This window comes from Ranitomeya imitator, chromosome 2 (assembly GCF_032444005.1).
Source record: "Ranitomeya imitator isolate aRanImi1 chromosome 2, aRanImi1.pri, whole genome shotgun sequence".
Lineage (NCBI taxonomy): Eukaryota > Metazoa > Chordata > Amphibia > Anura > Dendrobatidae > Ranitomeya > Ranitomeya imitator.
Window position 1 is genome coordinate 382,796,709 of NC_091283.1, and position 19,644 is coordinate 382,816,352.

The 19,644-nt window shown below is 46.1% G+C and overlaps 1 protein-coding gene across 1 annotated transcript in view; it reads left to right on the forward strand.

The window, feature by feature from the left end:
• The first annotated feature begins 19,536 nt into the window (after window positions 1–19,536).
• LOC138664063 (zinc finger protein 665-like) overlaps window positions 19,537–19,644 on the forward strand; it is a 41,612-nt gene continuing 41,504 nt past the window's right edge. The window contains exon 1 of the mRNA XM_069750481.1: window positions 19,537–19,590. Within this exon, the coding sequence (XP_069606582.1) occupies window positions 19,564–19,590 (27 nt within the window). The 5' untranslated portion in view covers window positions 19,537–19,563. The remainder of the gene's footprint in view (window positions 19,591–19,644) is intronic.

The following is a 19,644-nucleotide window of genomic DNA, read 5'->3' on the forward strand; positions in this document are numbered from 1 at the left end:
TTATTGCATTAGTTAATAATAGGGATAAAGTGTGTTAAATGTAAAAGAACATAGTGTGATTAATAAGTATGAAACCTAAGAGCAAAAACTCTTCTCACAAGTATCATAATATCGATACTTTTGTCTACATGGTCCAGACTGACCTTAAAAAGTTAGCAAATACTGCCAAAAGACAGGCAATTTAAATTCAGGGGAATCAAATGCTTTAAAAGATTTAGAGGACATTAATAAATTCATAATTAAGCCATACTTGGTAGAAGTCTTGCAGGCGATTGGATGAGGAAAGAAGAAGAACTTGGGAGGACCACAGATCGGAAGATTAGTTCAGAGAGATATGGGGGAGACATATTATATATGGCTTCGTAGATCAGTGTTAGTAGCTTGAAGTGGATACATTGTGAAATTGAGAGACAATGAAGAGATTTGCAGAGGGGAGAAGCAGAGGAGGAGCAAGGACAGAAGTGGATTTGTAGGGCAGCAAAGTTATGGACAGACTGGAGAGGTGTGATGATGCTATGGGGGATGATAAGATCCTAGACACCACATAAAGTTAAGGCCATCCAATGGATGTGAGCAGTTTGGAAGAAGTGGTGGTTACGCTGCTCCAGCTTCACAGCAAACAAGGGAGCAGGGTGCAAAAGTGCCGAGGCCGGCCCCTTGCTATTAAATTGGCCTTTTCTCTGTCCATGTTGCCTTCTCCTCCAACTCTGCTTCATCCACTGCCTCCTCATCCGGTCAAAGTGCGGGCCGAATGTGCTCGCTTTTGCCTTTCTTACCCTGCTGCTCGCCTCTTGTATTGCCTAGTTTTTAAAACTAAAGTTCAGATATGGCTTTAAAGAAGGCTACTATTTGCGATATATCGCACATTTATTTCACAGTACAAAACTAAAGGAACAGTATGATTGCATATACTTTTGTATGTTTTAACATACAAAGGTTAAGTGCATATACCAGGATTAAGTACATATACTCACATTGTCAGCAAGGAGTTAGTTAAACATCATCCATCTGGAAAACCAGAGAAGCAACCACCAACACAGAACTCATCATCACCAAGAGCTTTTTAAGCATAATCTGTCTGGAATATCAGAAACACAACCACCAAGACAGAGACCTCTTGGAAATTTCACAACACTGCATGGGCGTCCCTACTTATGCAGGTATCACAACCCTGAACACGTATAAGTAAAAGGTACCAACTTCTGCTTCTTAGTCATGTTTCTCTGGTCTTATTATTATACATTTTTATAGCTCCATTTATTCCATGGCGCTTTACATGGATTGGGGCAAATTTATACAAGAACAATAAACATGAGTAAAGCAAGGCACACACAAGTACAGGAGGAGAGAGGACTCTGCCCACGAGGGCTCACAGTCTACAGGGGAAGGGTGAGGATACACTAGGAGTGGGTAGAGCTGGTCATGCGGCGGTTCAGTAAACTGAGGATCACTGCTGGTTGTAGGCTTGTCGGAAGAGGTTCCTTTTGAAGGTTTCCGTGGTAGGCGAGAGCCTGATGTGTTGGGGTAGAGAGTTCCAGAGTATAGGGGAAGCACGGGAGAAGTCTTAGAAGCGGTTGTGGGAGGAAGAGATGAGAGAGTAGAGCAGGACATCATGAGACGATCGAAGGTAGCGTGTAGGTAGGTTCAGGGAGACCATGTCACAGATGTATGGAGGAGTCAGGTTGTGAATGGCTTTGTATGTCATTGTTAGTGTTTTGAACTGTAGCCTCTGGGCAATAGGAAGCCAATGAAGGGCTTGGCAGAGAGGAGAGGCTGGGGAATAATGGAGAGACAGGTTGATAATTCAGGCAGCAGAATTTAGGATGCATAGGAGTGGTCCAGAGTGCTAGAGGGGAGTCCAGAGAGTAGGAGGTTGCAGAAGTCAAGGCAGGAGATAAGGGCATGTACTAGTATTTTTGTGGTTTAATGGTCAAGGAATGCACGGATCCGGGAAATGTTTCTGAGTTGGAATCTGCAAGAGGAGGCAAGGGCTTGGATATGTGGCTTGAAAGAGAGGGTAGAGTCAAGGATCACACCAAGGCAGCGAACGTGCGGGACCAGGGAAAGTGAGCAGCCATTGACATTGATGGATAGGTCGGGTAGAGGGGTAGAGTGAGGTGGGGGAAAGATGAATTCTGTTTTGTCCATTTTCAGTTTTAGAAAGCAAGCAGAAAAGAAAGATTAAATAGCAGACATACATTGTGGGATTTTGGTCAGTAAGGAAGGGAGGTCAGATCCAAATAGGTAGATCTGCGTGTCATCAGCATAGAGATGATATTGTAGTCCCTAGGATTCTATGAGCTGTCCCAGGCTGAAAGTGTAGATGGAGAAGAGTAGAGATCCTAGAACTGAGCCTTGGGGAACACCAACAGACAGGGCGAGATGAGGAGGTGGTGTGGGAGAGGGAGACACTGAATGTCCGGTCTGTTAGATATGATGAGATCCAGGATAGGGCCAAGTCTGTGATGCTAAGAGATGAGAAAATCTGTAACAGGAGGGAGTGGTCCACAGTGTTGAAGGCAGAAGACCGGTCCAGGAGGAGGAGGACAGAGTAGTGTAGCTTGCACTTGGTGGTTAGTAGGTCGTTGGTGACTTTTTAGTTAGGGCAGTTTCAGTTGAGTGATGTGATCGGAAGCCAGATTATAACTGGTCAAAGAGGGAGCATGAGAAGAGGTGGGAGGACAGTTCAAGATGGATATGCTGTTCCAGTAGTTTTGAGGCATAAGGGAGAAGAGATATCGGGCGATAGCTGGACACAGAGGATGGGTTGAGGGAGGGTTTTTTGAGGATCGGTGTGATTGATGCATGTTTGAAGGATGAGGGGAAGACACCGTTTGTAAGTGAGAGGTTGAAGAGTTGTGTTAGGGTTGGGATGAAGTCTTTTGCGAGGTTAGGGTTGAGGTGGGACGGGAGCGGGTCAAGCGTGCAAGTGGTGAGATGTGATCTTGACAGAAGGATGGAGAGCTGATTGTCATGGTGGAGAAGCTGGTTTTGGAACAGGGCTGAGAAGTCAAGAGGAGGGGCATTGGGGGCTGCGGGCCAAAGCTTTGTCTGATGTTATCGATCTTCAGTGGAAATGAGAGGAGAGGGAGGAGTTGCTGGGGGATGGAGTAGAGAATTAAAAGTGTTGAAGAGCTGTTTAGGGTTGTGAGTCAGGGAGGATATGAAAGATGAGAAGTAGGTTTGTTTTGCGTCAGCGAGCATGGACTTTGAGCTGGTGGGGGACTGCTTGTATGCAGTGAAGTGCTCAGCAGAGCAAGATCTCTTCCATCTCCGCTCGGTGACCCTGGAAGCCCGTCTCAGTTCTTTGGTCATGCTAGTCAGCCAGGGCTGCCTGTTGATTGTACGAGTTTTGCTATGCGTGAGGGGGCAGCAAAATCAAGTGTAGCTGTTATTGTGGTGTTATAAAATGATATATAATGATTTGCACTATGTGTAACTCTGGTTCACCCTTGCCCTCCAGTGGCCAGCCTTTGGAATAAGATTAATCGAAGATACAAGGCAAACATCAGACAATGGGCATTAAGTCCACACAATTCAAAAGCTCCCAATGATAACCTAAATCAACAGCATACAGAGGTTAAATAAATCTCCATGTTTTACAAAAACAAACATAGGACTATTTGTGAGGGGAAAAATCTTCAAACAATGGGAGTAAACGGTTCTCAAGATTTTGTTACTATGAACATTGTCTGTAAATGTATGACCAATAATGCTGCTCTGTCATGGTTTGAATGCATTCTGTATATTTCAATATGAACTCAAAATATCCATTTTTATGTTCACACTACATCTGTCTGCGCTGCAGCTCTGGCAGTGAGCCCACCTCAAAGCCGAGACATGTCAGCTGTTCTCAACAGCTGACATGTGCCTGCAATGGACATGAGCGGAATCGCGATCTGCCCGTGCCCATTAACTAGTCAAATGCCGCTTTCAAACTCTGACAGCGGCATTTAACAAGCACGGCAGGAAGTATGCGCACTGCTGACCCCCATCACGTGATTGGGGGTCATCGGTGCATTACCATCACAACCAGAGGTCTCCTCGTGACTTCTATGGTTGTTGATGGTAGATTGCTATGAGCGCCACCCTGTGGTCGGCACTAATAGCAAGCCTGTAATTCTGCATAGAGGTGATCTGTGCATCACCTCTATGTAGCAGAGGAGATCCTAGTAGTGGATACTTCTAGCCTCCCATGAGGCTATAGAAGCATGCAAAAAAAGTGATTAAAAATGTTCAAATCACCCCCAATCAAAATTAAAAAAAAAATCAAACCTACACATATTTGGTATTGCCGAGTTCAGAATCGCCCCATCAATAAAAAAGGATTAACCTGATCGCTAAACGGCGTAGCAAAAAAAAATAATCAAAACGCTAAAATTACGTTTTTTTTGGTCATAGGACATTGCATTTAAATGCAATAACGGGCGATCAAAAAAACATATGTGCACAATCGTGGTATCATTAAAAACTTCAGCTTGGCATGCAAAAAATAAGCCTTAACCCAACCCCAGATCACGAAAAATGGAGACGCTACGGGTATCGGAAAATGGCACAATTTTAGCATATTTTGGAATTTGTTTTTACCACTTAGATAAAAGAGAACCTAGGCATGTTCGGTGTCTATGAACTCGTAATGACCTGGAGAATCATAATGGTAGGTCAGTTTTAGCATTCAGTGAACCTAGCAAAAAGCTAAACAAAAAACAAGTGTGAGATTACACTTTTTTTGCAATTTCATTGCACTTGGAATTTTTTCCCCGTTTTCTGTTACTTGACATGGTAAAACCAATGGTGTCTTTCAAAAGTACAACTAGTCCCGCAAAAAATAAGCCCTCACATGGCCATATTGAAGGAAAATTAAAAAAGTTATGGCTCTGGAAAGAAGGGGAGCGAAAAACAAAAAAGAAAAAACTTCGGGGGGCTAAGGGGTTAAAAGGTGGCAACTAGTGATGAGCGAATATACTCGTTGCTCGGGTTTTCCCGAGCACGCTCGGGTGGTCGCCGAGTATTTGTCACTGCTCGGAGATTTAGTTTTTGTTGAGGCAGCTGCATGATTTACAGCTGCTAGCCAGCGTGAGTAAATGTGGAGGTTGCCTGGTTGCTAGGGAATCCCAACATGTAATCGAGCTGTCTAGTAGCCGCAAATCATGCAGCGGCCGTGATGAAAACGTAATCTCCGAGTAATAACAAATAGAAAACCCGAGCAACGAGTATACTCACTCATCACTAATGGCAACGTTCTTCCTTAAGGAGTAGGGATATTAAATATTGATTTTATAGATTTGCAAGAAGGCCGGATAGTTCTCATATTGGCATTGACTACATCTGCAAATCAGAACAGGCTCATCGACGATCTTGGAAGAATCATGGCTGAAATCATGCTGTATGAGAAATGTTGAAAGGTATAGGTCTTTAATTTTATTGGACCAAGTAGGTGTGCTGAGGAGGGTGGGGGAGAGCGTTATTTGCCATAGGAGTGAAATAGTCAACAAGTGTGATCCACAATTTTTGTAAATCAGTCCATTTTTAGAATGAGAGTTCAGGGAAGGGATTCTGCATGGATAAATGGACTAATAATATATATATTTTTTTGTTTAACTGTAATTTTGCCTTGAATTTTGTAAAGTTTATCAAATTTTGTAAGTACAATGCAATCACATATTATGGACAAGTATATTAGTGTATATAAAGTACGTTGAAACTTAATTATAGGACCTTAGGAAATCTGAGTGATAATGCAACAATTGTAGTATTGCAGAACTAATTGACCCTTATAAGGGTACCGTTACACTATACGATTTACCAACGATCACGACCAGCGATACGACCTGGCCGTGATCGTTGGTAAGTCATTGTGTGGTCGCTGGAGAGCTGTCACACAGACAGCTCTCCAGCGACCAACGATGCCGAGGTCCCCGGGTAACCAGGGTAAACATCGGGTTACTAAGCGCGGCCCTGCGCTTAGTAACCCGATGTTTACCCTGGTTACAAGCGAACACATCGCTGGATCGGTGTCACACACACCGATCCAGCGATGACAGCGGGAGATCCAGCGACGAAAGAATGTTCCAAACGATCTGCTACGACGTACGATTCTCAGCAGGGTCCCTGATCGCTGCTGCGTGTCAGACACAGCGATATTGTATGGATATCGCTGGAACGACACGAATCGTACCGTCGTAGCGATCAAAATGGCACTGTGTGACGGTACCCTAAGAAAGTTGTCCATGGAGCCAAAATAAGACACTCTCTAACCAATTAACCTATACAGAATTTCCATACTAACAATTGTCAAACAATAGACAGAAGACTCACACACAATGAAGAAAATGGAGAGTGAAATCAATAAGCATGGAGAACTTAATTGTTAAATTGTTCCCAGAAATAATCCCAGAAAGCCCAAATAGGCTCAAAACAGTCCATCCTTGCATTCAGCAGATTTGTCATTTTTGTGATGAACAAATCTTTTATAGAAAGGTGGGTTGGACAGTTTCCAATGGAGAGCAATCATGCACCTAGCAGATGTTTGTAACAGCGTGTCCATTCAAGGGCCTGTGTTCCTGGACTGTAATGTAATCAGGCCCCATAATTGTGCCATATAGTGCTCTGCACCGTTCATTATTGCCCCATAGCTGTGCCATATAGTGCTCTGCACCGTTCATTATTGCCCCATAGCTGTGCCATATAGTGCTCTGCACCGTTCATTATTGCCCCATTGATGTACCATATAGTGGTACATTATTGCCCCATAGCAATAATTACATTATTGCCCCATAGCAATAATTATTGCCCCATAGCTGTGCCATATAGTGCTCTGCACCGTTCATTATTGCCCCATAGCTGTGCCATATAGTGCATATATAGCTGTGCCATATAGTGCTCTGCACCGTTCATTATTGCCCCATAGCTGTGCCATATAGTGCTCTGCACCGTTCATTATTGCCCCATAGCTGTGCCATATAGTGCTCTGCACCGTTCATTATTGCCCCATAGCTGTGCCATATAGTGCTCTGCACCGTTCATTATTGCCCCATTGATGTACCATATAGTGGTACATTATTGCCCCATAGCAATAATTATTGCCCCATAGCTGTGCCATATAGTGCTCTGCACCGTTCATTATTGCCCCATAGCTGTGCCATATAGTGCATATATAGCTGTGCCATATAGTGCTCTGCACCGTTCATTATTGCCCCATAGCTGTGCCATATAGTGCTCTGCACCGTTCATTATTGCCCCATTGATGTACCATATAGTGCTCTGCACCGTTCATTATTGCCCCATAGCTGTGCCATATAGTAACATAGTAACATAGTAACATAGTTAGTAAGGCCGAAAAAAGACATTTGTCCATCCAGTTCAGCCTATATTCCATCATAATAAATACCCAGATCTACGTCCTTCTACAGAACCTAATAATTGTATGATACAATATTGTTCTGCTCCAGGAAGACATCCAGGCCTCTCTTGAACCCCTCGACTGAGTTCGCCATCACCACCTCCTCAGGCAAGCAATTCCAGATTCTCACTGCCCTAACAGTAAAGAATCCTCTTCTATGTTGGTGGAAAAACCTTCTCTCCTCCAGACGCAAAGAATGCCCCCTTGTGCCAGTCACCTTCCTTGGTATAAACAGATCCTCAGCGAGATATTTGTATTGTCCCCTTATATACTTATACATGGTTATTAGATCGCCCCTCAGTCGTCTTTTTTCTAGACTAAATAATCCTAATTTCGCTAATCTATCTGGGTATTGTAGTTCTCCCATCCCCTTTATTAATTTTGTTGCCCTCCTTTGTACTCTCTCTAGTTCCATTATATCCTTCCTGAGCACCGGTGCCCAAAACTGGACACAGTACTCCATGTGCGGTCTAACTAGGGATTTGTACAGAGGCAGTATAATGCTCTCATCATGTGTATCCAGACCTCTTTTAATGCACCCCATGATCCTGTTTGCCTTGGCAGCTGCTGCCTGGCACTGGCTGCTCCAGGTAAGTTTATCATTAACTAGGATCCCCAAGTCCTTCTCCCTGTCAGATTTACCCAGTGGTTTCCCGTTCAGTGTGTAATGGTGATATTGATTCCCTCTTCCCATGTGTATAACCTTACATTTATCATTGTTAAACCTCATCTGCCACCTTTCAGCCCAAGTTTCCAACTTATCCAGATCCATCTGTAGCAGAATACTATCTTCTCTTGTATTAACTGCTTTACATAGTTTTGTATCATCTGCAAATATCGATATTTTACTGTGTAAACCTTCTACCAGATCATTAATGAATATGTTGAAGAGAACAGGTCCCAATACTGACCCCTGCGGTACCCCACTGGTCACAGCGACCCAGTTAGAGACTATACCATTTATAACCACCCTCTGCTTTCTATCACTAAGCCAGTTACTAACCCATTTACACACATTTTCCCCCAGAAGTGCTCTGCACCGTTCATTATTGCCCCATTGATGTACCATAGAAAGCTGTGCCATTGCTGCTGCTGCTGCTGCAATAATAAAAAAAAAATGCCATACTCACCTCTCTTGCAGCTCCTCAGCGTCCCGTCCCGGCGTCTCTCTGCACTGACTGATCAGGCAGAGGGCGGCGCGCACACTATACGTCATCGCGCCCTCTGACCTGAACAGTCAGAGCAAGAGGACGCAAAGACAGAGCGGCGCCCGGCGGGTGGAACGTGGACAGGTGAATATAAAATACTTACCTGCTCCCGGCGTCCCGCTCCTTCTCCCGGACAGCTGGTCTCCGGGTGCCGCAGCCTCTTCCTCTATCAGCGGTCACCGTTACCGCTCATTAGAGAAATGAATATGCGGCTCCACCCCTATGGGAGTGGAGTCCATATTCATAAGTTTAATGAGCGGTCCCACGTGACCGCTGAACAGGGGAAGAGCTGCGGCACCCGGAGACCGTGGGACTGCAGGGGGAGCGTCAGGACCGCTGGGACTAGGTAAGTATGCCTCAGCGCCCTCTCCCCCTCACCCGCCGACCCTGCCGCCCACCGTGACTCGAGTATAAACCGAGAGGGGCACCTTCAGCCCAAAAATTTGGGCTGAAAATCTCGGCTTATACTCAAGTATATACGGTATGTCTTTTTACATCAACTAATGAACTTGCCCCTCAGACTATGAGGGGTCATCACAACAGAACCAGACCCCAATCAGTGGACAATAAAACATTCCTTATCTAAGAACTGGTCCAACATTTATAGACTTAACTGTTTATCACTCATGGTAATTTTGCTTCATGTCACCTGTCTTATCCATGGTTTTTCCCTTTTTTTCTGTGCTATGTTGTGCATAAATATGTGATTCTTAAGAATTTCTTTTAGTCTATGCCTGATGAAGAGATCTGTGTAGTCTCGAAAGCTTGCAATTTGTTACCATCTTTTCAGTTAGCCATTAAAAGGTATCAACCACTGAGGACTCTCAATTCTAAATATTTTTCTATAACGGGACTGTGTGTTATACCGGGGGCAGGACGGGGCCATGACTGGATGTAGTGATCATGTGAAGCCGGTAACAGCTTCGGAGATTTTTTACGTGGGATCTTTATGATGTTACATCGTCATCTTCTCCCCATTCAGGTCCCTACAATATCGGATCCTCTCAGTGGAGATCTTCTGTATAAGAGAATTCTCCTGAGTGACCCTACAAGGATGGATAGGGACAGGGACAAGATGGCGGAGAGGATATTACACCTCACCCTAGAGATCCTCTTCCGGCTTACTGGAGAGGTGAGAGATTCTGATGACGTCACATTACATCATTCTTATCTATGGGAATAACAGACGGACAGAACTGGAGAGGTGAGGACTCTGGAAATGTCTGTAGTGAGGTTTATTAATGTGTCTCTCCATAACCAGGATTACACAGTAGTGAAGAAGACCTCTAGTGAGCGCTGTCAGGACCCTGTGTCTGAGGGATGGGGAAGACCCCTGAGCCCAATCACAGGGCCCCCACCTCACCCTCTGATACGTGAGGACATCAATGCCCAGAAGATCCTAGAACTCACCTACAAGATGATTGAGCTGCTGACTGGAGAGGTGACACTGCTGGGAATGCTGGGACATTATACAGTAATGCTATGGAGGGATCAAGGGATGACGGTATCATTGTATGTGTCAGGTTCCTATAAGGTGTCAGGATGTCACCGTCTATTTCTCCATGGAGGAGTGGGAGTATTTAGAAGGACACAAAGATCTGTACAAGGACGTCATGATGGAGGTTCCCCAGCCCCTCACATCACCAGGTAACAGACAGGACTAAATACACACGGCCTATAATTATCTGCATATAAAGAATGAATTCAGTCGTTGTATGTGTTTCCTCCAGTTCTATCCAGTGCGAGGACAACACCAGAGAGATGTCCCCATCCTCTTCCTCCACAGGACTGTAAACAAGAAGATCCCAATGTTCCTCATGATCATCAGGTAGATTGAGGGAATGTCCCATATAGTCTTCCACAGCGGTGGTGTAACTAGAGTCTGATGGGCCCTGGTGCAAGATTTGGAGCAGGCCCCCAACTCATCCTGGTATATATGTCCCTCATCCTGGCCCATCCTGGTATATATGACCCTTATCCTTTGCCCCATCCTGGTATTATATACAAGGTGATTATAAAAGATTCATCGGGTTTCAAAATGTATTACATGCACAATGGTGAATTGCACATGATAATGAACATAAACTCTCCAAGTTTAGCACATGATGTTTATAAATGTTGTATGTGTCCTCCTTTTGCTACATGACACACATCAATGCATTAATCCAGTTCTACCCAAACACGCTGCACCATGTCCCCGTCGATGGTCATTAGAGCGGCACTAATGAGATCTCAGAAATCATCCAGTGTTGCTGATAAAGGCAGCACATAATCAATGTCTTTGACATGCCCCCAAAGGAAGAAGTCACACACTGTCAGATCAGGAGACTTGGGGGCCTATTCTGTTGCATAGTCGAAATTTTTTGGATCTGATGCTGCCCTGCCCTGAGTCACAATAGAGTCTCAAACTCTCAGATGTGACCTTTCGATAACTTATTTTTTCAAACGGATGAAACATATCTTTGCAGTAATATGAAGGAAAAACCAGATGAATCTTTCATAATCACCCTGTATATCTCCCTCATTCTGGCCCCCATCCTGGTATACATATCCCCATCCTTCCCTACACTCCCCTGCCGCACGGTGATCTCCTCAGAAACTGACATCTGATTTCAGCGTTTCAGCTATGGGACCGCATGACAAGACTGCCATGCGCCACCAGTCATGTGCACGCCGATGTCAGCTGCTTGCCTCTGATTGGGCGGCAGTGTATATTGTCGCATACTGACCTGATGGGGTCTCTTAGCCGCAATACACTTCAGCTGAATATGTGTCCACGGATTGCAGTAGCATCGATAGTGTTGAGGTGGTCGCGTGGTCATTGCAGGTTGTAAGCTTTTTTGAAAAGATGGGTTTTCAGGTTCCGTTTGAAGGATCCAAATGTGGTGGATAACAGGACGTGTTGGGGCACAGAATTCCAAGAGGATGGGGGATATTTGGGAGAAGTCTTGGAGGCGATTGGGTGAGGAGGGAATAAGCGTGGAGGAGAGAAGGAGGTCTTGGGAGGACCAGAGATAATGTGAGGGAAGATATAGAGAGATTAGTTTGGAAATATACGGAGGAGAAAGTTTATGGATGGCTTTGTAGATCAGTGTTAGTAGTTTAAACTAGATATGCTGGGAAATTGGGAGCCAGTGAAGGGATTTACAAAGAGGGGAAGCAGGAGTGTAGAGAGGAGAGAGATTAATTAGTCGGGCAGCAGAGTTAAGGATGGACTGTTGGGTGCGAGAGTGTTAGAAGGTAGGCCACAGAGGAGGATGTTGCAGTAGATGAGGTGGGAGATGATTAGGGCATGCACAAGTATTTTGGTAGAGTGAGGGTTGAGGAAAGGATGGATTCTGGAAATATTTTTGAGCTGAGGGCGACAGGAGGTGGCGAGAGCTTAAATGTGCGGTTTAAATGACAGGGTAGAGTCAAGGGTTACTCTGAGGCTGCGGATTACCGGGACAAGGAAGAGTATGAATTAATTTATTATGATAGACAGATCAGTTAGGGAAGATTTGCGAGATGGAGGAAAGATAATTAGTTCAGATTTGTCCACATTGAGCTTGATGAAGTGAGAGGAGAAGAAGGAGGATATGGCTGATAGACACTCTGGGATTCTGGAGAGCAGAGAGGTGACATCTGGGCGAGAGAGGTAGATCTGAGTGTCATCAGCATACAGATGGTACTGGAAGCCATAGCACATGCAGTTGAAGATTGTGTTGGCATCAGCTGGGCACCCACCCGCATGTGCCCGGTTGTGACCATGCTTCCCAGTCCTCAGTCTTGTTTTATCCACCAGTATTATACACTGTACAGTCGATTTATTAGAGACAATGAAACTTTTTTAATAGAAACATTTGTGAATAGAAATGTGACCAGTGACTCCAGAGTGCAGCAGGAAATCCAGTGATCACTCTTCTGTGGATGTTTGCAATGTGAATCTACAGTATAATGGGAGCATAAAGTGATCTGGTCGACTTTGAACATTTATTACATACAATGATGGTGAAATTATACTGTGAATGTTGTGATTGAGGAAAATAATCCAGGAAAAACAGATCCTATGGATACAAGGAACTCCTCAATTAAAGAAGTCAGAGGCGTTTGTTAAGCGTCATTCTAAGAACAATCGGTGCACAGTCATGTCCTGCAGCTGAATACAACACTGCATCTATAACTAAAGTGTCCGAATAAACAGCTCTTCAGCACAGGAGCTTACCTAGTCTTTGTGGCCAGTGGTCAACTAAGTTCATCCTTTTCTGTTAGAAGGACACTTATGGAATGCCCACCAGGGCCTAGGGGTACTTGGTACTGGGTCCGGTACTTTAAGGGGATGTCACGGTGGCTGTGACCCGGTCCATGGCCCTGGGCACCCAATAAGAGGGGAACAGTCTTTAAAGGGATTGGTAGAGTGGTAAAAGTTTGTGACGCCACCTGTTGTTCTCAGTCAGAGGTGACTGCTGCTTAAAGGGGTCCTCTGGGGGCGATGGTTTAGCAGCAAAGATGGTGTTGCTTCCCACAGGTGAAGCTGGGTCCCCAGGGCTCCCAGTGTGGTTGGCAGGCATGGTGTGGTGACAAAATAAACGGAGGACACAGTGCAGGTTACCAGCAACAGGTGACAGTGGAGTCCAGGCAGCCAGTAAGCGAGGAGAATCCCCTTTGCCAGGTCAGATTGGGAGCCTTCCACTATGCGCTGAATAATAGTTCCTTGCTGCCTGCGGCTTTCTGGCAAGGTCCTCTTTTACTCTCTGTCATGGGACAGTTCCTGCATGGTAGGCAACTTGAGCCGTTCCTGGGGGTCTGTATACACTGTGACTCCTGTATCTAGATATTGCTGTACCTCAGGTGTAATGTGGACAAGTCACTTCAAATTTCCTGTCCTCCGGTTCTGCCGTGGGACTTGTAGTTCCACACAGCCTCAGGCTCCCTGTGCCCGGTTTCTATGCTCTAGCTTAGAGGGAGCCGGCTTGCAGCTCTCCTCCAGCTCCTTATTTCTCCTGTGCTCCTTCACTGTTCCTTGTCTGCACCAGACTAACTAACTCCTCCTCCAGACCAGAATGTATATCAAGGTAAGCTCCCCTAAAACCGGGTTCAGAGCTCCCCCTTCTGGCCTGGAGACAGAATGTGTTGAATGTACAGCTTACCTGCCAAAGGGACTCTCCTTATTTCCAGGCATGGCATCACCCTCCCCAAGAGGAAGGCAATACCACTGTGGTACCTGAACTCCTGGGGTGCCACATTCTCCCCTCCCCCCCCCCCCCCACCGTTAAATACAGTACTCCCGGACTGGGAAAAAAAACCTAAACAGTACAGGTTAGATTGTGCAAAACATTTGAAAAAGGCATTTAAGCGGGGTAAACAGGTATAAACTTTTTCTTCCATTAAGGGAGGCACTCTTAAAACATTGCAAAACTTTTTTATAGGAGTACGACTGGTCTTATACCAGGGTGTCTTTGTTCATTACCAACAGTACCGAAGCGGGGAACCAGTCATAAACCCCCAACGTAGGCCCTTGGGCGGGCTACAAGGCATAGTATCCAGACCTGGTCTTCAGCCACACCAGACGGGTTTTTTTTCGGTCTTAGGAAGCAAACAAGGCCCTACCCACGCTGGCAATGTGAGTAGAACCAAAGGTGCACCTTGAAGGTGTCAACTATTTACAGTTAAGTTTTTGGGCAATTCCCCGTCCATTACCTTATTGTCTATTTGAAATCTTCATAATCAAAAGCAAACATTTTAAACCAGGTAACAACGATTGATATTTTACATTTTTAGTCCCTGTAACGGGCTGGTATCTGACCTCTGGTACTACGGGTGGACCTACGCAGTACAGGGATAGATAGTGACCTTTACCGGATTCACTTTTCTTGCTACCAGTGGTGTAGTGCACTCTCTTGTGGCTACACTTCTAGTGATTCTACATAGCACAGGTATACTTGATCTCGTGGGGCTACTTCTACTCACTGTGGGCATGACAGATTCACCGATAGCAGGGGGTGGATTTTGTTTTCTTCTTATTCAGTGGGTTGAGAAGTACCTATGTCTTTCTCCTTTTCTCTCAGTTTCACAGGGCACACTTTAAGATGATCCCTTGATACCGCAGTCGAGGTTTCTCCTCCATCTTTGCTTATGAGACTAGTGTTATCGAAGTTCGAGGGTAGAATGGTATACGGTTCTGCTTCCCACTGGTCATCAAGTGTGTGCATTCTCCTTTTCCGCTTTAGAACTTGTTCACCTGGTGGCAATGGAGTTGCAGGGGCACGTTGATTATAGTTTGTTTCTGGTCTTTATCTTGCCTGAGACAAGCTTCTTTCCACACATTATTGTACTTGGCGGTATTTCTGCTGTCGCTCAGTATTCCAATCTGCATCTGGTGAAGTTGTTTCTGGTGTTAGGACTCCCATATCAAGGTCAACAGGTAATTTGCTAGGTCTTCCTCTCATTAGGTAAGCTGGAGTGCAGTTGGTGGAATTTACCAGAATATAATTGTACAGATCTACCAAGTCCAGCAACTCTCTGGCCACAGGTTTCTTTCTTCCAAAGGCAAGGTCTTCAACAGGTCGATTACCACCTGGTTCATCTTCTCACACATGCCATTTGTTTGTGGGTGGTACGGCGTTGTTCTGATTTTCTTGCTAACGTACAGGTTACAGAACTCCACTTCTGCTTCAAAGGCTGAGTCGGTGAGTACCTTTTCATGGTAATCATGCGGTCGACAAAAGTGTTGTTGGAATGCCTTGGCTGCCGTCTTCGCTGTCTGGTCCCTGACAGGCACAACTACCAGGAATCTGGAGTAGTGGTCCACTATGGTCAAAGCATAGACATAGCCTGACCGGTTGGGGTTAGCTTCACATGATCCAGAGCGACCAAATCAAGTGGCTGTTTGGTGACTATGGGCTGTAGGGGAGCCCTTTGGCTATCACGGTCCTTTCTGTGCAGGTTGCATGGGCCACACTCTCGGCACCACTTTTCAATGTCTCTTCTCATGCCAATCCAATAGAACTTCCTACGAAGTAAGATCTCTAACTTCTTCCATCCGAAGTTTCCTGCTCCATCGTGGTACTCTTCCAAGACCATTGGCGTATCTTGTCTCGGGACTACCACCTGCCAGACCAGCTCGTGAGTGCGTGGATCGATATTGCTGCAACACTGATTGCCATTGTAGAGAAACAATTTGCTCTTCTCCTTCCACAAGTGCTGAGTCTCTTGTGGAGCATCTGGACCAGGGTGTGAATCAGCCTGTGTCAGCAGCTCTTTAACCATATGGGCTGCTGGGTCGCTATCCTGCGCCTCTGCCCATCCATGCTGAAGCAATGGGTTCAGCGTGGCTTCTCGCCTGTCTTTGCCCTTGTTCTTCACATTATGAGAGTACTGAGTCGTCCCGGGGCAATGGAAAGCTATTAACTCAATCTCTTCAAGTGCCTCCGGATCTTCTCCCACTTCTGGTAAATGGGGCACCCTGAACAGCTCATCGGCATTTACATTCTTGTGCCCTGTAGGGTACTTGATGGTGAATTCGTAGTTGGACAAACAGGCCATCCATCGTTGCTCCAATGCACCTAGTTTTGCCGTTTCCAGGTGGGTCAGCGGATTGTTGTCCGTGAAAACAGTGTATCTTGCTGAGGCCAAGTAGTGTTTGAACCACTCTATTACTGCCCAGACTATAGCTAGAAACTCCAGCTTGAAGGAGCTGTAGTTTTCGGAGTTCCTTTCAGTGGGACAAAGCTTCCTGCTGACGTAGGCAATTACTTTTTCTTTGCCTTTCTGCACCTGGGACAACACTGCTCCCAATCCCACGTTGCTGGCATCTTTGTAGAGCACAAACGGTTGGTCATAGTCAGGGTAAGCCAGTACCTCATCTCCCGTAAGAGCCAACTTCAACCGAATGAAGGATCCTTCCAGCCTGTTCCACTCAAATGGAGGACCCTTGCTCTTGGTCTTCTTAGATTGCCCCACTAATAGGTCTTGCAGGGGTGCGGCTATGTTAGTCCTTAATGAACCTTCGATAGTAGCCTACCAACCCAAAGAACTGCCGGACTTCATGGATGTTGCTGAGTTTTGACCAGTCAGTGATCACGGTGACCTTGTCAGGGTCTGGTGCCACTCCTTCAGCACTTACCACATGGCCCAGGTACTGTACTTTAGGCTTTAACAGGTGGCACATGGGACGGCTATACCTTCAGGCCAAAGTTAGACAGAGCTTCAAACACCTCGGCCAGGTGCTTCAGGTGCATCATATGTCTTGGAGAAGATGTTTACATCATCCAGGTACAATAGGACGGTTTCTAAATTCTTGTACCCGAGACAGCACTCCATCATCTTCTGAAATGTCCCTGATGCAGTGCAAACCCCGAATGGCATGTAGTTGAATTCGGAGAGGCCCATCGGTGTCGTGAAGGCTGTCTTTTCCTTATTTGCCTCTGCCACGGGAATATGCCAATACTCACTAGTAAGATCTAAGGTGGAGAAATAGTTAGCAGATTTTAAAGCAGCTAATGACTCTTCGATTCTGGGCAATGGGTATGCATTCTTGTGTGTCATGCGGTTTATCTGCCTGTAATCAATACACATCACCATTGTACCATCCTACAACTGTCTCTGATTACCCCAGCCTCCTTCATCTCTCGTAACATACTCTTGGCACATTGGTAGTGAGCTGAAGGTACAGGCCGGTACCTCTCTTTAATGGGCGGATGACCTCCAGTGGGGATATGATGTTAAACCCCTTTTACCTGCCCAAAATCTAGTGGGTGTTTGCTGAATACCCGCTAATACTCATGGACCACCCGGTAAGCCCCTGTTTTTGGTGTGAAGGGGCAGAGTCAGTGCCCACATGTAACTTCTGGTACCATTCCTCCAACTGTCCTGCAGAGCCATTGTCCTCTGCCTGGTCGGACGGGGCCAAGGGTTCTGTTGCTTTTATTGCATTATCATTAACAGTAAACAGTTTAGCAAGTGTGGCATATCTGGGTAAGTGGACCTCTTTCTCTCCACAGTTAATGACACATACTGGTACCCTCCCCATGCAGACATCAACCACCCCTCTGGCTGTCGGAATGGTGGGCCTACTATCTGAATACACATGTTCTACCAGGGCCTGGTAGTCTTTACCTCTGAGGCCTATTGCTGCCCAACACCATATTAACATTTCACTCCTGTGGGGTATTGCAATTGGGATGGGATCACTCACTGTGACACGGCCAACTTCTCCACCAGACAATTGTACCTGTTGTCTCTGCATCAGGGCCCTGATTTCTTTTTGCAGGACACGTTGCTCACTGGAACCAGCAGTTTCGTCCACCTGTTGTAACAAGACAATAACCTTGGCAAGACAGTTTTTTATGACATTAGTACCTAAGGTCACCATGGGGTTACATTCAGGTCGGTCAATAACGACAATCACCAGTCCTTGGGCCTTCAATTCTACTTTAATGGTTACCTCCTTGTACCCCACCTGTGGTAAAGACTGACCATTGCTGGTTACTATTGTCAAATCACTATTTGGGCCATGGGTGATATTATAGTCAGCCCAATACCGTTTGTAGAGAATGTAAGTCATAGTCGTCACCTGAGAGCCGGTCGATCACAATGGGGAGGACCGGTCGTCCTCCGACATACTTGACTCACCAGTTTTGTGGGCCTGGTCGTTCTATTCCTTGGGGTTGGCCCTCTGCCCCAGGGGTCGCCCCTTTAAATGGCAGAACCTTGCGATGTGTCCCGCCTGGTTACAGTGGCGGCAAATGGGTCGTCCATCCTGATGACAGCGGTCGTTGTCTCGTTCTCTGATTGGTGGGATCCTCTTCTATCGTCACCAGGGGACGTCATCTGGACTGGAAGCCAGTTGGATTTTTCCCTTTGGGGATTCCTGCAGGGACTGCACGGTTCTGACTAATGCAGCTACGCTTTTAGTCAGTTCCTGGACCTTTAGGCGCAGTTCTGTTGAGGGATCATCATCCAGGATCTGTGCGTCGGCCTCGATGGGGACCTGATCACAGGGTGCCACCTCCTAGTGGTAACATTGCTGGATGCCTAGGGGGCACTGTGCGGCTGGGCGGTGATTCATGCAGCACCCGGATGGCCCTGTCTTGAAATTGGGCAACGTCCAGGTCAGGGTTTTGCAAGGCCAGGATGCGCAGCTTTGTCCTGTGGGTGCTGGGCAGGAGTCCCCCAATGAACTGCTCCTTTAATAGCTTGTCTCCTTCCTGCATGTTCTTAAGGTCAACCTGTTTAATGGCCCGTAGTGCCTCCTGGAGATTAAGGGCATAGTCCCGTATGCTATCCTGTGTTCTTTGTTTGCACCCGAAAAACCTCATTTTGATTTCTGCAGCGGTGCGGGTGTCAAAAGTATTTTTAAGTTTGGCAAATATCTGCTTAACAGTTCTTTTTTCATTATCTGGCCAGGGTTTCACTTCTCTTTGTGCTGCGCCAATTAATTGACCAGTTAGAATGTTCACCTTTTGATGTTCTGTCAGGGGATATACTTCAAATAGGCTGCATAGCCTTTCTTTAAAGTGACTCGCACACATGCATGCTCAAAGACCAGAAAAATACGCACACATGCACGGTCACAGACTTGAGAAAACACACATACACACAAAGGAAAGCACACAAACCCAGGAAAACACACACACACACACACACACACAAACACGCGCGCGAAAACGCACACAGGAAAACAAACCCAGGAAAAGACACGCACGCACGCACACACACCCAGGAAAACACCCCCACCCAGGAACACACACGCTCAGACACATAGGAAAATGCACATACCCAATGCTTTAACTAATATACATATATATGTTTTGTAAACCCCTCTTGACCCAACACATACACTTCCCCTCATCCAGCACCATGACAACCAGCACAGCAGAGTCCTGCATACACTGAGGCCCCTGATCATGTGACCCCTGACTCCTCCCCTCCTGTGACCTCATCACAGGTCCTGTGCGCACAGAACAGCCATATATGTGGCGTGCGGCTCTGCGGGTGGAGGTAGGTGCTGGAGATTCCCCATTACTGGGCGCAGGGGACATTAACCCCCTCAGT